Raw genomic sequence first — 20,186 nt, 5'->3', positions numbered from 1 at the left:
CTCTTTATGTCTGGAGTAGTGCTGACCATGCTGTTGGTTAAGAAACTGCTACAGACCCAAGTAACTATCACAGGAAGCATGGATGTTGGCTTAAGACTGCCACGGTTATCTGAGAAAGCCAACGTGACACTGTCATGGGTGGGTATTTGCTTTTCTAAGGCTGAATTCTAAGAGATTTTAGTTAGCAATGGCAGACTTTAGTTCAGGCAACATAGTCATTAAAGCCAATTGTCTGAAGAGGGTAGAGGTATGGCATGGTAGAGGTCCTTCGCCTGGTTCAGATTTGCAGAGCAGTGGAGACTCAACACATTGAAATATTTTAGCTGTTATGGAGTTAAATGTAACACATCCCAAGACTATGAACATGAACTGGAATTTTGGTGCCTAAATGAGCTTTCCTGCCACTCAGACCTCATAAATACTTTCCTGTCACTTCAAACTTCTGAAGACATATCTGAATAAAGATATGTCTTCATATCTTTATTGAATAAAGCTTTTTATAAAATAAAGCTTCATATCTTTATCTGAATAAAGCTTTTTCTCTCATTAAGACTTAACTTTGTCAGCTTTAAAGAAAAATGGACTTTTCTTCCCCTTTTCCAAGAATTGAGTTTGCATGTCTTAGCTATAGACATTCATGGGGCACCACTGTCTTCTTTCTGGATGGTTCCTTCCTAATGTAGACAAGGGCCCAACGTGATGTTTTGCCAAAGTATTTTCTTTGGGGCTCAAGAGCCAGCCTATTTCTCTGGGAATCTTGCCCTCATGCTTAACTAAGCCATTGTTTTCCTTTATTCTCAAGGTCTCAGTCCATAACTGCCATCAAGAACCTGAAGACATAGCTTCCTCTATGCCAGACCTAAGGACATCTAAATATCTACCTCTGAACACCTATTTGAAGAAAAGATTATTTCCTGGAACCTACCAATTAATCGTTTTACTATAACAAGGAATCATCCAACATGTTTTATTTCTTCGTTTTGAAAATGTTTGGAAGTGCCTTTACAGAGACATTAAATATACGGTGGAACAAACACAACAGGTCATACTGAAACCATAGGTAATATAATGAGATAGATACATTATACAAAAAGGTATATAGAAGCACAATGTCATAACAGCATGCTCTGTTTATAATATCTGGCATTTACCAGGGAACGAGAATCCGATTCAGAAATGTGGAAAGTAAGGGATAACACCTTTTCGAATGCCAGACAAAACTTGTCCCCACCATTTGCTGCCTTGCAATCACCCCAAAGTGCACGACTGGCTGGGCTGTGTAGGTTTGGCCACTCACTATGTTCTGCAGCTGAGATCCGGTCCACCTGCCTGAGAAGAGTCTGAGGCTGGGAACTGATACCTAAGACGCACATTTCAATTTTGAGACAACAGCATGCCCTGTAGACACACATTATACATGAGCAGTATTGTAAAAATTATTTGCCATGGGAAGACACACACTACCTCCCTCTAAGAGCACGGGTCTGCTGCATGATACGCGCTATGTGGGTGTGACTATCTTTCAGGGTTTTATAGCCACTTATTTGTCCCTAGGTTTGATCATTTCCTTATTACTTAATTCTCCACTCTCAGCCTTTCATAGTTGTGGTGTTTGCTTAGGCCCACAATAATGTGTGGGAAATACCTAGAAGACTTCTGTAATGGAGGTTGGACAACTGGTTTCGCTCTTGGAATCCACATTGAGTGGGTGCCCTTGCTAGAAGTCCAAAATAAGGGTCACAGCAGAGGATAACTACAGAAAGGAAGTCACTTGGAGATCAAGTCCCTCCATGGGCCAGTTCATCTTTGGGCATGTGAACTGGTGGCTCTGGGGTAATTCACTGCACTGCAGCAACTGAGACAGCAATATGTCCGATGTACATTTCCAGGTGTGCCCGATGGAAACTGTCACCAACCAGATTAATGAAATGAGAAGGCTGAGTGCCTGGGCCAGTGTGCTTATCAATGCCAGATGTGTGCTCCTTCTCAGGCTGTAATTTTCATGGAAACGGAAAATGCTTGTACTACGTGGGAAATACATGGATAAAACAGAGATCCTAAAGCGGTTATGATGGAGGGAAAAGGCACGCTCTTTGAGGAAGCATCTCTAAGTGAAATAACGATATCATATGGTCAGTGTTGACACTGGCAATCTGTTATTTCATTCAGAAAGTCAAATTCTTACAAAGGAGGTAACAATAACATGGCAGACTATTTCAGCTCCAGCCTTATAATGGGAAACAGAAAGTCTCACTTGCTTTTTTGGCCACAGGAAGTAAAGAAAGATGTGTCAGGTCAAAAGTTATTTCAGCCATCCCAAAGAAGTAATATTTCCAAATAGGTTTGAAAAAAATCAGCATCACATAGACCCCAAATCCCAAAGCGGCATCCATCTCTCTGTTTGTAAAGTGCTTTACTCCAATGGGCAAAGTAGATGTATAGAGAGGTCTTCTATCCCCTCAGTTCCTGCAGCATCTAAAGAGACTCCCGTGAGACTCTTGTCATTAACAGAAAATTACAATGTTTCATTTGAACAACTGACCAAGAGCAGCAATTAAATCCAAAGAAATTTTAAAGGCATCTCACAGAATATGAAGATTGTCCAATATTGTAAGTTGATAACATTATTGCTTCCTTGGACTGGGAAGATAATTTCCCTAATGAACTTGAACTGTTATTTCTTATCTGGAAAATGATGGTGTCCTATTTGTCTTGAGCCATAGAATAGTCTATAAACACAGTAACCCAGATGAAAATGTTTCTACATTTTTTTTTTGTATTTTTAAAAATTTTTAAAAGCAAACAACAAAAAAACTTCAGAACCTATCTCGATTGTATAAAACCATAAAGAAAGTAACAGGCATTAAGGATTTCAATACCAAAAAATATCAAATGCCGTGTTTACATTTTGCACTCACACACAAAGCCTAAATACAAAGCATTCATTCTTTTACAAATCTTATTTCAAGCTTTCTTTTATCCTTTTCTTGAAACATATTTTACTAAACCGTATATGTACATGCACGCTGAGATCTGGGAAGAACTAGCTATTTTTGTTTTTCTTGTTTTGTTTTTGTTTGAGATGGAGTCTCGCTCTTGTTGCCCAGGCTGGAGTGCAGTGGTACAATCTCGGCTCACTACAACCTCCACCTCCCAGGTTCAAGTGATTCTCCTGCCTCAGCCTCCAGAGTAGCTGGGATTACAGGCGTGCACCACCACGCCTGGCTAATTTTTGTATTTTTAGTAGAGACAGGGTTTCACCATGTTGCCCAAGCTGGTCTCAAACTCCTGACTTCAGGTGATCTGCCCACCTGGGCCTCCCAAAGTGCTGGACCGGTTGAGTTCTGTGTCAGTGCTTCCATGTTCCCAAGGAAAAGATAAGGAGGAAGCTGTTAGTGGAAAACAGTTACCCAAAGTGCTGAGAAGCAATTCTGATGGGGCTGGGGTTTTGCAACTGGGAGCACATTTTTGGCATTTTGCTGCCAATAGTTTAGAGGCAGGAAATCCTGCCTCAGTTTCACAAAGCCAACTCCTGTGTTTACACCCAATTACTTGAATGATGTCTGAGGGGCCTGGAGAAAGACTAGGTTTGGTATTGGGCATTTATTATGACATATCAAATTATTGCCTAAGAGGCATCCCTATTCATCCTGAAAGCAAAGAGTAGCATTTGCCAGCATGCCAAAAATGACTCTGCAGTTTCAAGAAATACACACACACCAACAGAGAGCCTCTAGCCCCTCTAGGGACTTGGCAAGTATACCGCCCATCTTTCAGCTGAAACATCTTCAGCCTCTCAAACAGAATCCCCACCTGCCCTGCGGTTTTCTTATGTCTCTAGAGCTCTGCCTGTTCTGGGAACCTCGGCACCCTGGGTCCAGTACAAAGCCCCTGCCCCAAGTACACGTACAAGACCAAGCCATTGACAAGCAAAGATCAAAGGGTGGACAGAGGTCAAAGGCTCTCAAACACCCACAGCATCATGCATTTCAGCACTGACTTTCAACATGGTTTGACCGTGGACAGGGCCGTGAGAAACAGATCTTTTTCTGAGACATCTGTTGAGAAGCTTTCCCCAGCCTACTAGGAAAACAATAAGAAATGTTTTAAAAGTAAAATATGTTGGCAACTTTTATGAAATGTCTTCTTTTGATGTCCATTTATTACTGCATCAAGAGTATTAAAATCTCTGGCTGAAAAGAAAAAAACATATCCATATTATAGCCAACCACACAGCTGCTTTAGGGAACATGCAGATAAAATAATGAAACAACTGAGGAATGTTTAAATGTTTATTTTCATGTTAAAAACGATGTGTTACCCTGTGGTTAGAATATACCCTTATGCTGAAAAATGAAGTCACTTTATTTCCGAAATATTTCCAGAAAAAAAGAAAAGGAAAAAATCCAAAAGTCAAGAAGAATAAGATGAAAATGTTCTGGCAAATTCCATCATCAATCCCAACATCAGCCACATCCTTTCTAGGCCAGAATTCCAAATTCAGGGCATGTCATGATGTTATTAGGTCTCAAATGTTTTTCCCACTATCAGTTTAGGTATTTTTGAGTGGGATGTCTGTACATTTAAAAGCTACAATTTTGCATGCTTTCATTTTAAAAAACTTGGTGTTTCATTATATTGCCTATATTACATACAAAAATATCTGCAGTCCATATTTTAGCATAACTTTTCCACCATCCATACCGTCCCTTTACATGACAGGTGATATGCATTACATCACACATATATAATTTTGATAAAAAGGGGAGGGTTGCTGAGTTTATAAACCATCTGTTATGTCATTTACAGAGAATGAAATGGAGAATTGAGACCATTTTTAGGTAATTAGAGTGGAAAACACATTGGTGTCCCTGACATGTAGGGTTCAGATGAAACCACGCTCTGTGGTCCTTGCTATGAGACTGGATAGTTCCCTCACAGAGCCTTAATAGTTCTCTGACAGGGCTCCAACATCCCAGTAATGGGAAGACCTCTTTCTAAAATAATGAAACAAGACTGCTACCAAAATGCACAAAGGTGGACGTTCTAAAACTTAAAAGTTAGCAAGTTACAAATTACTTAGTCTACAGATGTGGCAATGGGACAAAAAGCAATCAACTTTCCCCCTGCATGACTTTATAAATAGAAACTTCTGTCTAGATAGTAAGGATTATTATAGTCTGGGAATTTATCCTGGCCAGTGTACACTATACAACAGCTAGGAAGTCAATTATTCCTTCTCTTGGGACACATGGAGCATTCTGAGGTTTGCTAGGTGTTGTTTTTCCGGGGCAACCTTCTATTGTCTTTTCTTCTTGCCTTCTCTCAAATGCAACACACCTGTGTGTTTAAGCATCAGTTCTTTGATGTGGCAGCTGCTTCTTGATTCCTGTGCTCTGGCCTCTACTGCAGCACATCTGGACCTTGGAGGCAGCCGTTGCAATCCTCAATGGTTCCAGGTCGTATGCTGGTCATCTAGCGTCTGAACCTCCCTTCCTGTGACCATGGAGTTCACTGTCTGGTGCCTTCTCAAGAGGCTTGCTGGTGTCTCCCTCAGTGGGAGTCTGAGCATTCCATTCCCATGGGAGAGGAAGGGACTTTATAAATGTTTGGTTCAGGTTATTTATCAAGACTAATAATTTGGGTCTATACGCCATAAAATCATGGAAAATCCAGGCAAATGCATGGTCCCCAGAAAATTAGATTTCATGACTTAATAGTTTAAACCTTTACCTCCACTTTAGATATTTTGGGGCACAGCGCCTAATAGTTGTATATTGACTAGCTGGAAAACAAGGTGCTATAACCCATGGTTTATAATCTTCAGGAAATATTTAGAGGAGGAAATATTTTAATGAAATTCTTTCATGAAAAATAGTATCCATGCCAAATCTGAGGACAACTGACAGTCACTGTTGATTCTTACTAAATAGTTTGTTGTCTGGCTCTTCAGTATTCACACACACACACACACACACATACACACACGGGTATATGTATGTATATGTGTTTATATACATCTGGGTGTGGGTTCTATGGTGGAAGGAACCCTTCCCCCATGGCCTTCCATTTGATTATTATTTTGAACTGACTGGGTTATAACACAAAGGAGCAAAGCTGGCTACACAGGGGCTGTATCACTCAGGGTGACTCTAAGTAATCACAAGAAGCATCTTCAGGACTGTGGCCAGTTTCCAGCCCTGCTGAGAAAGCACTGGCATGTTTGAATGCTCCCCAGTTTGCCCCCTGCACCCCATCAAGCACTGCCATCAGAGGGAATGCTCTAATTTGTATGTTCCCTAATAACACCCCCCATGGCAGTGATAATTTCCTTTACCTCCTCCCCAGTTAGACCCCCTACCCAAAGTCTTCACTTTACCAGTGGGCAGGACCCTGCTATATGTGTGTAAGAGATTTCCTCCCCATTTCAGTGGAGGTTCTTCATTTTCAGAAATGAATTCCCAGTATTTCTGGAATGCTAGAGATTCAAAGGGAGAGAGGACTGAAGAGCCTCACAGAAAGAGCCGACTCACCTGGATAGCTATGTGTCAATCAGCATATGAACTTTCTTCGGTCCTGTTAGGTTGGTTCTGAGCTACCTCTGCACCAAACTCTTTGAAAAGCTTTTGGCTGACTGAGGAATCTTCCCATAAAGTGTCAGCCATCTCTCTGCAAGCTCCTTTTGCAGCTAATGCCTGGCTCTCCTCGCTTCCTTATCCCATCAAACTGAGCTACTTTTTGGAACTTCACCAGCTTCAGTTCCTAAGCCCCGTTTTATAGAACTAACTGAACACTGGGCTCTGGAGGTCAGGCCTACATCACTTGCAATTTCAGCACTGTTCACAAACACACTGTAGTCCTGTGGGCCAGAGATACAGGAAGAACTTTTTGGCTGCCACGTCATGGCTAGAGGAGGCTGGGTTGTCATGTTCCCATCCAAGGAAACCTACAATAAGAGAACAACTGAACGCCTCTCCTTGGATTAGCTCAGTTGTCAGCCATTTGGGGTCAGGGCACTGCTTCAGCTGACTTCCTGCAGATCCTTCCTACTTTCGGCCTTTAAAATTATATTTCTTAGAGATGCAAATGGCTCAGTAAAGCTCATAATGAGGCATACTAGTCCAGTGTCCACATTTCCAATAATATGATCTTAATAAATATGTCATCACATTTTGCTAATCTGAAATTTTTGCCTTAGGACCATTCATGATGCTACAAAAATAACATTTTCATTTAAATATTATGCAGGAGTTGTTTCTTTTTTTCTCTTGCCATTTTGATTTTTCAATAGCTGTGGTTTTTAATTTTTTTTTTCTACAATAGCTACTTCTTGAGTTCTGGAATGGTCACTTATTTGTATGGACTTTCCGGGGAAACCCATTGCTTCTCTCCACAAATGCACACCCTGTCAATGTTTTGTCTCTGCCAGAGTCATGATCGAGGTTTTTTTTGTTTTTTGTTTTTTGTTTTTTTTTGGTCATTGTATGAATGGATTTCTATATGTTGCTAACTCGAAATGTCATTCTACTTACTTAAAAAAAAAAAAAAAACTTTTGAAATGGAAAGTGCAATCTGCATCTATTTCCTAGATAACTTCCTTTCTGTGCAGGTCCATTCTACTTTAAGACTTCAGTTTGGATAACAAATTGTGTTGGCCACAAAGTACTTGTACAAATACAGCTATGTTGGGGGCCTTTTTACCCTCAGAAATGCACTCCAGGAGTTCCCCAAGAGTTTTCAACAAGCAGAGAATAAAAATAAATGTTTGTGATTGACAACTTTTCTCCAAATTTTTGAAACTTCACGTAGAAAACGGTAAAGAGATGGCCCTCCCTCATTGTATATTAACATTTTAAGTAAAACCCTTTGTCCCAGTGTTATACAAGAAAGTTCAACAAAAGGAAGGAAAAACAAAGTGAGAATAAGCTTCTTGGATACCGTCCCTAGATGAAGAAGTGCGGAAAACTGGAAAAACCTGACATCCTGCCTGGAGACCCAGGAAATAACACGGCATGGCAAATCCCAGGGAAGAAAACTCATGTGTAAATCAAACAGAGCTCAAGGAAAAGACTGAAATTTCTTCTCTTCATGTTTCAAAAAGAATTCCAGAGGTCAAAGGAACAGGTGCAGGTGCAAATGTATATAAAAATAATGAGCAGCGCTCATGACAAATCAGGATAGCTACATTCAGTCATCTTTCATGTATGTCTAAACTCAGGCCAAGGGGCGATTAGTGTCCACTGTGCTTTAAAAGGTCTAGGAATAGAAAAATCAACACCCAGATCTTTTCTAATTCCACATGGCCATTTGTCATGAGATGACTAACAGTGTCTGTGGGGTCAGGTTTCATACATTTGCACTGAGCTCGTGCCAGGCAGTCCATAAAACTGTTGTCTTAGAATGTCTTCAGTCCCCACATGTGGCTGTTTTAGAGGCACATCCAGACTGAAAACCCAGCTTCTACAGCTCTCCAGACCTCTTTTACCTGCTTAGAAATGAATCCCACCAGACCTCCACAAATCAAACTTTGTTAAATCATCCCCTATTGCTGATCAAACTCACTGCTCCAGCATTCAAAAAACAGAAGGCATAAAGGTGAATACAAACATAAGAAAGGAGTTTACATCTGGTCTTGCAGTCTTTCCAAATAGTCTCTAAAGTCCTGTGAATCCCCCAGCCCCACATCGTGGCAGACCCACTTGATGTTATCATCGCTGTCAAACAGGATGGAGTTGGTGTATGGGCCGCCGTCCTCTGGCAGGATGGTGGTGTAGGAAGTGAACTTGACTCTCTTCCTCTTTGGGCCCGAAGAATTCATAGGTTCGTTTTTAATTTCTTTCTCATAGACATAGTCAGAGGGTCTGAGTAGTTGACTATGAAAAGTCTTCTGGGAACTGCCATTCAGAAGGAAGTTCCTCTCCTCAAACTGCAGGCCCCTGTCTATCATGGTTGTGCACTCCTCCGACGGGAGTGTAATGTCAACAGGGTTCTCCAAAAGTTCCACTTCATTCCCAAGCCAGACCCAGTCGTGGGAATGGGGGATGTTGCCCTGCTCGCTCACAGCAAACCTTTTGTGTCTGTATTTCCAGGCAAATGCCACGCAGTTGATCAAGAAGACCAGAATGGCCAGGCAGAAGACGCAGAGCAGGGCATACATGCCAATCTCCAAGTCTGTTAGCCCCCTTGAGGTCACTGTGAGGTCACTAGGATTATTGGGGTCCGGTGACTTCCCTTGATTGGGGAAGCTTGTGAAGGCATCTGGACCACCACTTTTGAATAACTTATTCTTCCCTTCCATGGGAGACTGGGGGGTTGTGCTTTTGTTGGTACTTTCCTCGTGGCCAACAGGCGTGCCATGGTGGAGCCATTCCTGGACTGCTCTCTCCTGGTTTCCTTCGCGCTCTATGGAATTACTGAGGTGGTCTTTATATTCCCGACTGATGCCCTCAATATCATTGCTGCCTCCTTGGTGCTCATCACTACTTGGTTCGAATTTGACCTTGACATTTCCTTTACCCACGGCAAGAATACTCTTCCTCTTGGTCTTCTGACAAGGTTCACTTATCATCATCTCTAACTTAATCAAAGGCCCTTGTCCTTCACCCTCTGCAACCACAATTGGCCATCTGGACTCAAGGTTTGCCTGGACAGACACCACCATTTCATCCAATGATGAGACAGTAACAGAATAATCCTTAGGATCGTAAATGTCTAAAGGTGTCACCGAACCATCACTGAATAAAATCCAAGAACTTACTATTGCTTCCTAAGGAAAATGAAACCAAAGCATTATGTTATAATCAGATTCCTTCAAATTTGAAAACATAAATAAAATTTCCTATATAAATTGTTTCAGTATCAGGAGAAGATGTCTATAGTTTTATAATCTTGAACAGTTCTGGTTATGCCTTGAACTGGTGGAACTGGCATCAATAATGTGCTGTAGCCTCTCTGGGACAAGGAATAAATAATACACTTTAATGACGGCATTAAACTATAATTTATTGCATACATACAATAGAATTTGACCTTTTTAAAAACATATTGAAAGATCAGGCAATTTATCTGAATCAATTTCAGGTGTAACAAATCAGGCTACTGCTCAAGATAATATCACTTTGAACATTCTTTATTAAGAACCCAGTGGTGACGTAGCAAAACATGCACTGGCTGGGGGAGTGGGGAAGATGCACTGTGAGGCTGGTTGACTGGAATGGCACAGTGGCTCTGGTATCTTCAGAAATAATTTATAGAAGTTTAGAGATGGGAGGAAGTTTTAGAGTTGACCATAATTATTGTAAACAGTAGCAATTTGGTGCCTATTAGCCATGCATAAGTAGCTGAAATGGAATTTCCAAGTATCAAAAACCACCTGCTTTGGCAAAAGTGAAAACGTGATCCTTTGGCCACGGTCTAGCAGCAGGCTGTGCCTGGCACAGATAAGCCCAGCAGAAAGCAAATGGCGTATGGGGATGTGGTGGGTGTGGAAAAGCACATAAGAGGAAATGTGTCTAAGTCCCTGAATACTTTTCTCAGAGACAGAATAGCCTGGATGAGAAACAAGAAGCTTCAAGAATCCCCAGTCCTAGGCATAAGGGCTCTCCTGCTCTCCTTTACAGGACATGCTAACCGAGACAGAATTCATCTCCACTGACCAGGGAGGCAGGGCCCCTGCGACACTCACCTGCTGTGGGGACTGAAGAACATCCAGGGCAGCGACTGTGGAGACGATGGCCCTTTTGTCTGCTCGGTGTGGCTGCAGGGAGAGAGACATGCCAGCTACGAGCTGCACTCCCAGCTCCGCGATGGTGACTCGGTCATCCAGGACGATTACCGTCTTCTCAGCCAGGATGGAGTCCGAGAGTGGCGAGAGGACCTGAAAAGTCAGCGGGGAGGCTCATGCATCTCTGTTCCTCACAAGCACCGTGAACCCCTTAACTAGGGCTCCCAACAAAGTGCTCTCCCAGCCCTCGGCTCAATGCATGCACCCGTGGGAATCAGTTAGGAGAGTATCATGCTGTTGTCCAATCACACTTAACAATTACAGGAGTTTTATAAAGATCACCTTGGCTTATTTACGTTCCTCTGATTTATGTCATGATAACAGCCGTGTATTTTCTGAGAGAATCTTGATTTAATTTAGAGGCAATAATAAAAACCTGTCCATTGATATTAGGTACTCAAAGAGCAACATTTTCCCAACAACTAATATTTAGAATGGCACAACTGGCCTTAAAACAGGGTGGTCATCCTGTATTACTCAGGTGGACCCAATGTAATCACGTGAGTCCTTAAAAGCAGAGACCTTTTCCTGGCTGGGGGCAGAAGGGGAAGTTAGAGGTTCAGTGTGGGAAGGACTCCATCCAGCCATTACTGAAGGTGGAAGAGACCACGTGACAAGGAATGCAGGTGGCCCTGGAGCAGAGTGACCCCTGGTGACCCCTGGCTGACAGTGGGCAAGGAAACAGGGACCTCGGTCAGTCCTAAAATCACAAAGAACTAAGTTCTGCCCACAACCTGAAGGAGCTCGGAAGCCAAGTTTTTCCCCAAACTCCCAGATAAGAGCCCAGGCCAGCCAAGACCTGGAGTTCAGCCTCGTGGTGCCCTGAGCACAGAATGCAGCAGGCCCACACGGACGCCTGACCTGCGGAAATATTAGCTGACTAACAGGTGTTTTTTAAGCTGCTAGTTTGTGGTAATTTGTTACACAAAAATAGAAAACACAGAATCTAACATGTTTCATCCAGCTTTGCCAAAAACATAGCTTTGGCTACAATAAAATCTGACTTAGTTAACTCTGAGCAGAAACATTTTAAATTTGTATAAAGAAATATTCTGTACCATTTCTGCATACGTATCCTGTCAAATTGGCTAGAAAATAATTTTACTGTCACTATGATAAAGAATATTTAGCTATGGATTATTATGTTTTGAAAAAATTTTGTCTACAAGGTATGATATAACTAAATGGTTAAACTTCAAGGTTAGGAGGAAAAAAACTAGCTTTCAGCAGCTCAACCACCTTCTATGGGTGATTACAAAATGGAAAGTATGATATTGGGGGAAAGATTATTTACACTGTATGTTTCATTTAGCCTTCTTGGTAAAAGGGATTAGATATTTTTCTCAACTCTCTAAAATACGAAAATTAATCTGAGTTTAGGTTATTAAAATTGGTGAATGCTCTATTGCTTCTCATTATTCTCTTACAAACAGAGGCAATGCATGCACAATGGCACACGTTGATATGCACGGCCACGTGCACATGCGCACACAGACACACATCTGCACAACAGCATCTACCTGGCCACTCATCAACACAGACTGGTGTTGGGCAAAGTGGCAAGGTATGGCAGTGTGTACCTGCACCGTGGTTATTCCCGGCTCCCGACCCGCCAGGGTCCTGCCGTCCTGTAACTGAGCGATTTTCGGCTCTTCCACCTTCATGAACTCGGTCACAAGGTCAGTGATGTCAAACTGCCAGTCGGGGCCCAGCATGTAGGTGAGCTGCCCTAAGTCAGGCGACTCGGCCACAAACTGGGTGAGGACGCGCACCGTGGCGTGCTGGTACTGCAGGGAGCAGCCTCGTCCCTTCTTCTCCTCATCGTCCTCGTCATCGCTATCCCGGGTAGGCCTAGAGCACAAGGAATCAAAACAGAATAAAGTCCTCATTGTTAAGAAGTTCTACATGCCCTTGTTTTTAAAATTCTAGGTGAGCCCACAGAATGAAATGAAATGGTCTTTCTCCTGCCGGACCTGCTCAGCCATCTATCCATTTCCTGTTCATTCACTCATTCCACAAGCACTTTGGTGAGGATCACGTGCTTTGTGCTTGCAACAGGAATGGCAAGGGCAGCTCCTGCCTTCCTGACCCATACAGAGGCTGAGGCTCTGGTCTTGGTGTCCTGGAAACTGGTAATTTTAAAACCATTCCCCTGTGGGATGGAGGAACCTAAGATATGAGTCAGAACTGCTGTTTGGATTCATTTTGACATTGGACCTCATGCCAAGTTCTCTACCCTCTCACAGGCTCCACTACCTCCCCTTGGAAATGAACACATAGCAACAGCTGGCCCCCTTTCCTCCCTCATAGTTCCACATGAGGACCAAGTAGGTCAAGGTATGATGACATCTCAGAAATGGCCCTTTAGGAACCCCAGACCAACCAGGAACCATCGGCCGTGGATGGTTCTAACACCCCACCTCCTCATCGGCTGAGGCCCTCTAGTCTGTACAGAAAGAAGCAGCTTCCTGAGCTTATGGCCCTGAAGTCTGCCAAAGGATCCTTTCCTTCTACCGTCCTACACTAATCTAAAATCACTGCTCTGGGGGCAGACCTGCTCATGCTACTGCTAAAACACCTGAAATGTGTCTCTCCTGCTGCCTGTCCTGGCTTCTCCCTTCCTCCCTTATGGCTCTGGCCCTTCCCCTCTCCCTGGCACCTGTTATCCTCTAACCTCCACCTGTCCACAATCCACCCTGAGAAAGCCTCTCTGGCTCTGCAATTCCAGAACCTTCCCCTCAAGAAGTAGCAGTCCTGTGTCCCTTTGAGAGTGCTTTGTTTGGTGACTACTGACCAGTCTGTGCCCTCGATGCCTGGGGATTCTGTCAAGGGAGAAAGGGGAGAAGGGGAGTGACTCACGCATGCTGAATTAGACCTACTGTTTAGACCTACCACGAATTAGACCTACCACGTGCTTACATAAGGATGAGAGCGGACATCAATCGCCCATGCAGCACACGACAGCCATGCATATTTAATGCATGTAATCTTCACACACCCCCAAAGAGCGAGGTTGAATTATTTCTCTGATCTTACCAGTGAGGAAACCAAGACATGGTTTGTGCGGCCACTCAGCCAGGGCCACACAGCCGGCCATCTCCCAAGGCAGGGCCCACACAGTCAGACCAGCTGCCCCATCACGTGTGTCCCCTTCCTTTCTATAGCTAAGTCCATTCATCTTCTCAACAGCTATGAAGCACGTTCTTATTTTTGCATAAAGAAACCAGGCTCAGAGTGGTTAATATGTATCCCAGATAACTGGCAATTAGCAGGTCTGGATACAGCTCCATTTGACTTCTGAAAGCCACTTTCTTTACTATATGACATTCTGCCTCCCTGAAAGGTCTGAGAACCATTTATAAAATGATAGAAAAAATTTTTGCCAGCACAATAGCATAATAATTTTGGTTTCCCAAAGTAAGAAATGAATATCTCCGTGAGTAAGACAGATGGCATTAGGTGGCAAAGACACATAGCACTCAATTTAAAAAAATAAAATAAAACAAACAAATAACATACTGAAAAGTTATTCCCATTTTATTTTTCAATCCTTCTGAATATGTCACAGGGAATGTCTCTGTTCTGTGCTAGGATGTCTTTAAAGCTTCTCAGAACTAACTACTTTCCATTAGTTAACACAGACAAGTTCACATAGGCAGGCAACGGTGTCTACCCAGAATTTAACAACACTGTTTAGTTTTCTTTGTAATAATTTTAGGTTAAATTTATTTTATGACCATTTGTGCTAGCAATGGGAAGTTCCCTTTAAATTAATGGGTAAAAAAGAAGATCACCACTAGGCATGTGTTTCGTTAAAATGTGGCAGTATCATAATAATGGTCAATGAATATATGAGATTTTAGAAATCTTGTAGTAATGAAACAAAACAATCCTGTTATTTTAGGGCAGATTGTATCCTATTCATTTATTTAAACTTTTAATTTCAAAATAATTACAAATTAACTAAAAGCTAAAAAACAAACAAACAAAAAACCAGGAGATCTTATACACTCTTTACCCAGTTCCCTGAAGTTCCTAACTTCAGGGAACTTCCTAACTATAAGAAAATATCAAAACCAGGAAATTGGCAATGGTATACACGGAGCTTATTAACATGCAAGCATAACTTATTACAGTCTAATGATACCAAAGCTTTGCTACTTCGAGTGTAGATACCTTAGTTCCCTGTAAGTCCCATTACCCTGACCACTGTTAAGAATATAATTGTTTTAAGTATGTTTTTCTATCTATCCTAAGTACCACATCAGATAATGTCATAATTTCCCCTTTGAATACCAAACATGATGTAAAAAATTGATGCGAAGGAAAGTCTATCCTATTTAACAGTGTTTTTACTCATTCTATCATTCTTTCCTTTCTGAAGTTCCAAATCCTTTTCCATTATAATTTTTTCTGTCTACTGAAGTTTCCTGTCTGATGAAGTTCCATTAGCCATGCTTTAAAGGTAGGTCTCCTGAAAACAAACTCTCAAAGTTTTTGTTCCTTTAAGAATGTCTTGATTCTCCTTTCATTCCTAAAGGATACTTTTGCCAGGTAAAGAATTTGAGGCTGACAGTGCCTTTCTTTTGGCGCCTGAAAAATGTGCCAAATCCTTCTGGCCTCTGTGGTTTCAGGCGAAAAATTCATTGCCATTCAAATTGGTATAACCTGTCTCTGGATGTTTTTAAGACTTTCTCTGTCTTTCATTTTCAGAAGTTTAATTACGACGTGTCTTCACATGGATTTCTTCAGGTTTCTCATGTTTGTGGTTTCTCAAGCTTTTTGAAACTATGCGTTTATGTCTCTTGACAAATCAAAGAGGTTTTCAGCCATTATTCCTGTAAATACTGTTTGAGCCCGACACCTTTTCTCCTTTTCTTCTCGGATTCTAATTATGGGAATCCTAGATATTTTCTTAGAGTCCCACAAGCCCCTGATGCTCCATTCCTTTTTTCCCACAAGTCTATTTTCTCTGTTATTTAGATTAAGTAAATTGTATTGTCTGTTCTCAAGTCCACGGATTTTATCCTCTGTCATCTCACTGTACTGCTGAGCCTATTGAGGGCTTTTGTTCACCCTCGTTTCTATATTTTTCTATAATTTACATCTGGTTCTTTTTTATAAGTTATGTTTCCTTGCTGAGATATTTTCCTTTTTAATTGATTCCAAGGCTATTTCTAATTTCTTACTGAAAGCTTTTTTTTTTCCTTTGGTATGGCTGCTTTAAAATCCTTGTCAGATATTCTAACATCTGGTTTATCTGGGCATTGCCATCAGTTGACCATCTTTTCTCATTCAAGTTGTGGTTTACCTAATTCTTGGTATGACGAGTGATTTTTTTCCGTTATATTCTGGACATTTTGTACATTATGACAGGAAACTCTGGGTTCAACTGAAATCTATTGTAGTTAAATTTGCTTTGTTTCAGTGCATATGTCCTAGGCTACTTTTGTGCACTTAGGTTCTAATGACAATTTGGCTTGAGAGCCCTCAGGTGCTATTCTGGTCTGTTTTGTTCCCCTGGTCCTGTGGTTTCCTGCAGTGAAGCAGGAATCCCACTTGAACCCCTTTGGGTTTGCCCAACGGAGACGAGGGCACCTCCCTGGCCTGGGTGGAGGCTGGAAGACGTCCGGCAGGCAGGGCAGTATCACTTCCCCCAGCGGCCCTTCAAGTTTCAGCAAAGGGTTTTCAAGATCCACCCTTGGCCTTTTGTTTCAAGCACACTTTTCTGACAGTGAATCTCTTAAAATTTCTTCATCATTTGCTGTCTGGAAAGACTGAAAATTTCAACATCATCAGGTGTCTGTTTCTTTTTGTCTCATAGCCCTTCCAAAATTTTCTCTTTCCTCTTTCATTCTGCTATTAGCAGCAAGATGAATCTAAGTGCACATTCAGTATTTGCCTGGCCTTCTCCTCAGCTAACTATCTGACCTCACCTGCTCTCCACACACCTGCAGGGCACAATCTTGCAAAGCACTCTGTCACCTCCTAACCGGAATCCATGCTCCTCACCTCCCCCTGAACCCTCACTGGCAGCATTTTTGAAGTTCAGATTTCTACTTCCCATTTGTGCACAATGATCTCAGCTTTCTGTAAGATGATTTGGGATTTCTCTACAATGATCCTCATGCATCATGTACAATGTCTTTAACACCCATGTTTCTACTAACAATCTGTTCAAGGCAATTGATGCTTTTTCCATTATGCTCCTCAAAATCTTCCAGCCTCCACTCACTGCCTGATTCTAAAGGCACACTCACATTTGAGGTATGACTTATGGCTACAAGCCACCACTGGGCAACAGGCTCTATATTCGTTTTCTATTGCTGCATAACAAATGACCACAAACTTCATGGTTTAAAACAATGCCCACACCAACACACTCACAGTTCTGCAAGCCAGTAATCCAGGCAGGCTCAACTGAATTCTCTACACAGAGATTCACAAGTTCAATATGAAGGCGTCAACTGGGTTGGTCTCTTATCTGGAAGTGCTAGGGAAGAATCCGCTTCTAAGATCAGCCAGGTTGTTGGCAGAATTCTGTTCCTCAGGTTGTAGAACTGAGGCCCCATTTCCTGGCTGGTTGTCATTTGGAGGCTGCTCTCGGCTACTAAAGATTACCACATTCCTTGGTAAATGGCTCAGTCCACATTCGTCAGCAAGTGGCTCAAGCCACCTTCAAAGCCAGCAGTACATTATCACGTTGTTCTCATCCTCAAATCTTCCCAACTTCCCCTTCTGCTACCAGTTGGCAGGAACTCTGCTTTCAGAGGCTTCTCTGGTGGGTCCCTGCACCTGGCTAATCTCTGTATTTTAAGGTCCATTGATTTGGGATTGTAGTTACATCTGTAAAATCCCCTCCCAGCACTACCAGATTAGTGTTTGAAGAAGAAGGAGATGGGATCATGGGGAGGGAGAGTGATCTTGTTTTTTTTTTTTTTTAATACAGAGTCTCGCTCTGTCGCCCAGGCTGGAGTGCAATGGTGTGATCTCGACTCACTGCAAGCTCCGCCTCCCGGGTTCACGCCATTATCCTGCCTCAGTCTCCCGAGTAGCTGGGACTATAGACGCCCGCCACCTCGCCCGGCTAATTTTTTTGTATTTTTAGTAGAGATGGGGTTTCACCGTGTTAGCCAGGATGGTCTTGATCTCCTGACCTCGTGATCCGCCCGCCTCGGCCTCCCAAAGTGCTGGGATTACAGGCGAGAGTCATCTTTAGAACTGTCTACTATAGTATGTATCCATTCACTGAGTTCTTGGGACAACCCTTCAGTAATGTTATCATCCCTAATTGATAGATGAGGAAACTGAGAAAGAGATAGGTTAAATCACACGTCCAACATCACACAGGTACAAGTTGTAAAGCTGGGGTTAAAATTCAGGCAGCAAAATGAAGAGTCTTACCCGGTGCGGGGAGAGGGGGGAACAACTCAGGCAGCCTTATTGCACAGTCCACAGTCTTAACCACTGTACTGTGCTCCGTGGAGGAAGGCTGACATTTACAAGCCGGGGAACTGAGAGTGAATAACATAGGGATGAACAATAGAGAAGTGAGTGGGGAATGGAAAACAGCTATGTCCTAAATGCCACATCTTGTGGTAGGTGCTTGTTACGTATTGCATTCATTTTACTGAATCCTAGCAACGACTCTATGAGGTTGTTACTATTATTATTACGATTATCTTCATTAAAATTTCCTCATGTCAAGTTGCTAGTAAGTACTCAAGTCAGATCCACCTGAACCCAAAACCCAGACCACGCTTCCCACCGCGGATGTTGTTTCCCAAGGGCTTGAGTCCCTGAGGGCCAATTTGCCTCCCACAAAGATCTGGGCCCCGGGACAATCAGATCCACAGTCTTCTCTTTGATTCCTCACCTTCTGTTGGCAGCAACCGGGATCCTCCAGCCCTTGATCTGGCTCAGCTCAGTGTCTGAGATCTCAATCTGCAGGGGGAGCCTGGGTGCCCAGACAGTGACCTCGAACTGGGAGGTGAAATGCTGGTGGGTGAAGTTCACAATTGTGTCCACTTTGCTCTTCATTTCCTTCCCATTCACAAAAATGGAATCACAGTTGTTGGAAACCTTTGGGGAGGAGGTAGAACCTTGAGATGCATCAGGAGGAAAAGCACAAGCAAATACCAACAACACTGAAAGTTCATGAACTGCAGCAGCTCTGATTTATTAGACACCAAAACAACTCAATGAACAGAACTTGTACAAAAGGTAATTTGTAGGCACTAATTAGTGACAAATACTGACAAATAGACTCCAGGAAAACTATTTTGTATTACAAAACACTGACAAGTAAAACCATTAACATAATTTAATGGAGTTATATAACCTCTGTTGCCTTTTGTGTGTATGTGTCAGTGTTTTTCTTTATCTTACCTTTTTTATGTACTCAAACGATCACTAATCAAACCCCAGGTGCCTCATAGTTCACTCCTGCACCATATCTGAAGATGCATAAAAGGTTTTTATGTTACTGAAAAAGCACATTATTCAAGTCATACTGAGGATCTCTGAAAAATCAAGAGAGCTTTGCACTAGATTAAAATCCTGGTAGGCAAAATAGTTGTGAAATGCATTAGAAACATGGATACAATTATTTTTGCCCCATTCAGCTATAATTTTGCAGAATGAATGTGGCATTTCACCATAGTCTTTTGACTCAGCACTTGGGGGTGGCCTCTCTAATGTGCATGCTTCAGTAGGTTGAGCATTAGACCATTTAAGTCCCCATTTTACTTCACATTTTCAGGATAAGCAAATAAATTGTTGCTGACTTTCTCTCCTGGACAATCAGGAAAATGTATTTATGTATCTAGGTGGAGAGAAGAAAGAGGGATCACAAATCATTTCATGAGCAGAGGACAGAAAATAAAAAGTAGTGTGCAACCTTTGCATTCATACTGCTGAGGGGCAGTGTCAAGCCTGGGCTGCTGGCAGGGCCCCCACCTCAACCAGTGGAGCCACCACAGCCCCATTTTTGCAAGCCAGAAACTAGGACTTACTCTTGTTGCTTCTCTTCCTTACTTGAATCTGTAACTACAACTCAGGTCCCCCTTCTGAGCCTGAGATACACACGTCCAACTGCCTATTTGACATGGTCAAGTGAACGGCTCAAGAACAATATCTGAAGTGCCCACTTCCAAACTTAAAGAGTGAACTTTCAAATTGTTTGAGATAAATTACCACCTTCCCTCCCTCCCAAAAAAATGGCACCAATATGAATGTGCTGCCTTGGAAATGAAGAAATCAGCCTTTTACCACCCAATAGCTCTACACTGCAGCTCGCTGTGGAAACCGAGGAGAAAATAGCCAATGGGACACTTAAGACTCACCCTGCATCCCCAGTCACAGGGATGGATCCTTGTCACTTCCACTTATCAACACCAATGAC

The 20,186-nt window shown here is 42.4% G+C and overlaps 1 protein-coding gene across 1 annotated transcript in view; it reads right to left on the bottom strand.

Annotated features, from left to right (window-relative positions):
- Positions 1 to 956: 956 nt before the first annotated feature.
- The window catches only part of TMEM132B (transmembrane protein 132B), a 464,904-nt gene continuing 445,674 nt past the window's right edge, over positions 957 to 20,186 (bottom strand). Inside the window, exons 6-9 of the mRNA XM_008005191.3 lie at positions 18,660 to 18,865; positions 12,364 to 12,634; positions 10,685 to 10,876; positions 957 to 9,766 (exon numbers count right to left, since the gene is read on the bottom strand). Of these exons, the coding sequence (XP_008003382.1) occupies positions 8,621 to 9,766; positions 10,685 to 10,876; positions 12,364 to 12,634; positions 18,660 to 18,865 (1,815 nt within the window). The 3' untranslated portion in view covers positions 957 to 8,620. The remainder of the gene's footprint in view (positions 9,767 to 10,684; positions 10,877 to 12,363; positions 12,635 to 18,659; positions 18,866 to 20,186) is intronic.

This window comes from Chlorocebus sabaeus, chromosome 11, assembly GCF_047675955.1.
Source record: "Chlorocebus sabaeus isolate Y175 chromosome 11, mChlSab1.0.hap1, whole genome shotgun sequence".
NCBI lineage: Eukaryota > Metazoa > Chordata > Mammalia > Primates > Cercopithecidae > Chlorocebus > Chlorocebus sabaeus.
Note: the sequence above shows the minus strand (reverse complement) of the source record. Positions and strands in the feature narration are given on the sequence as shown.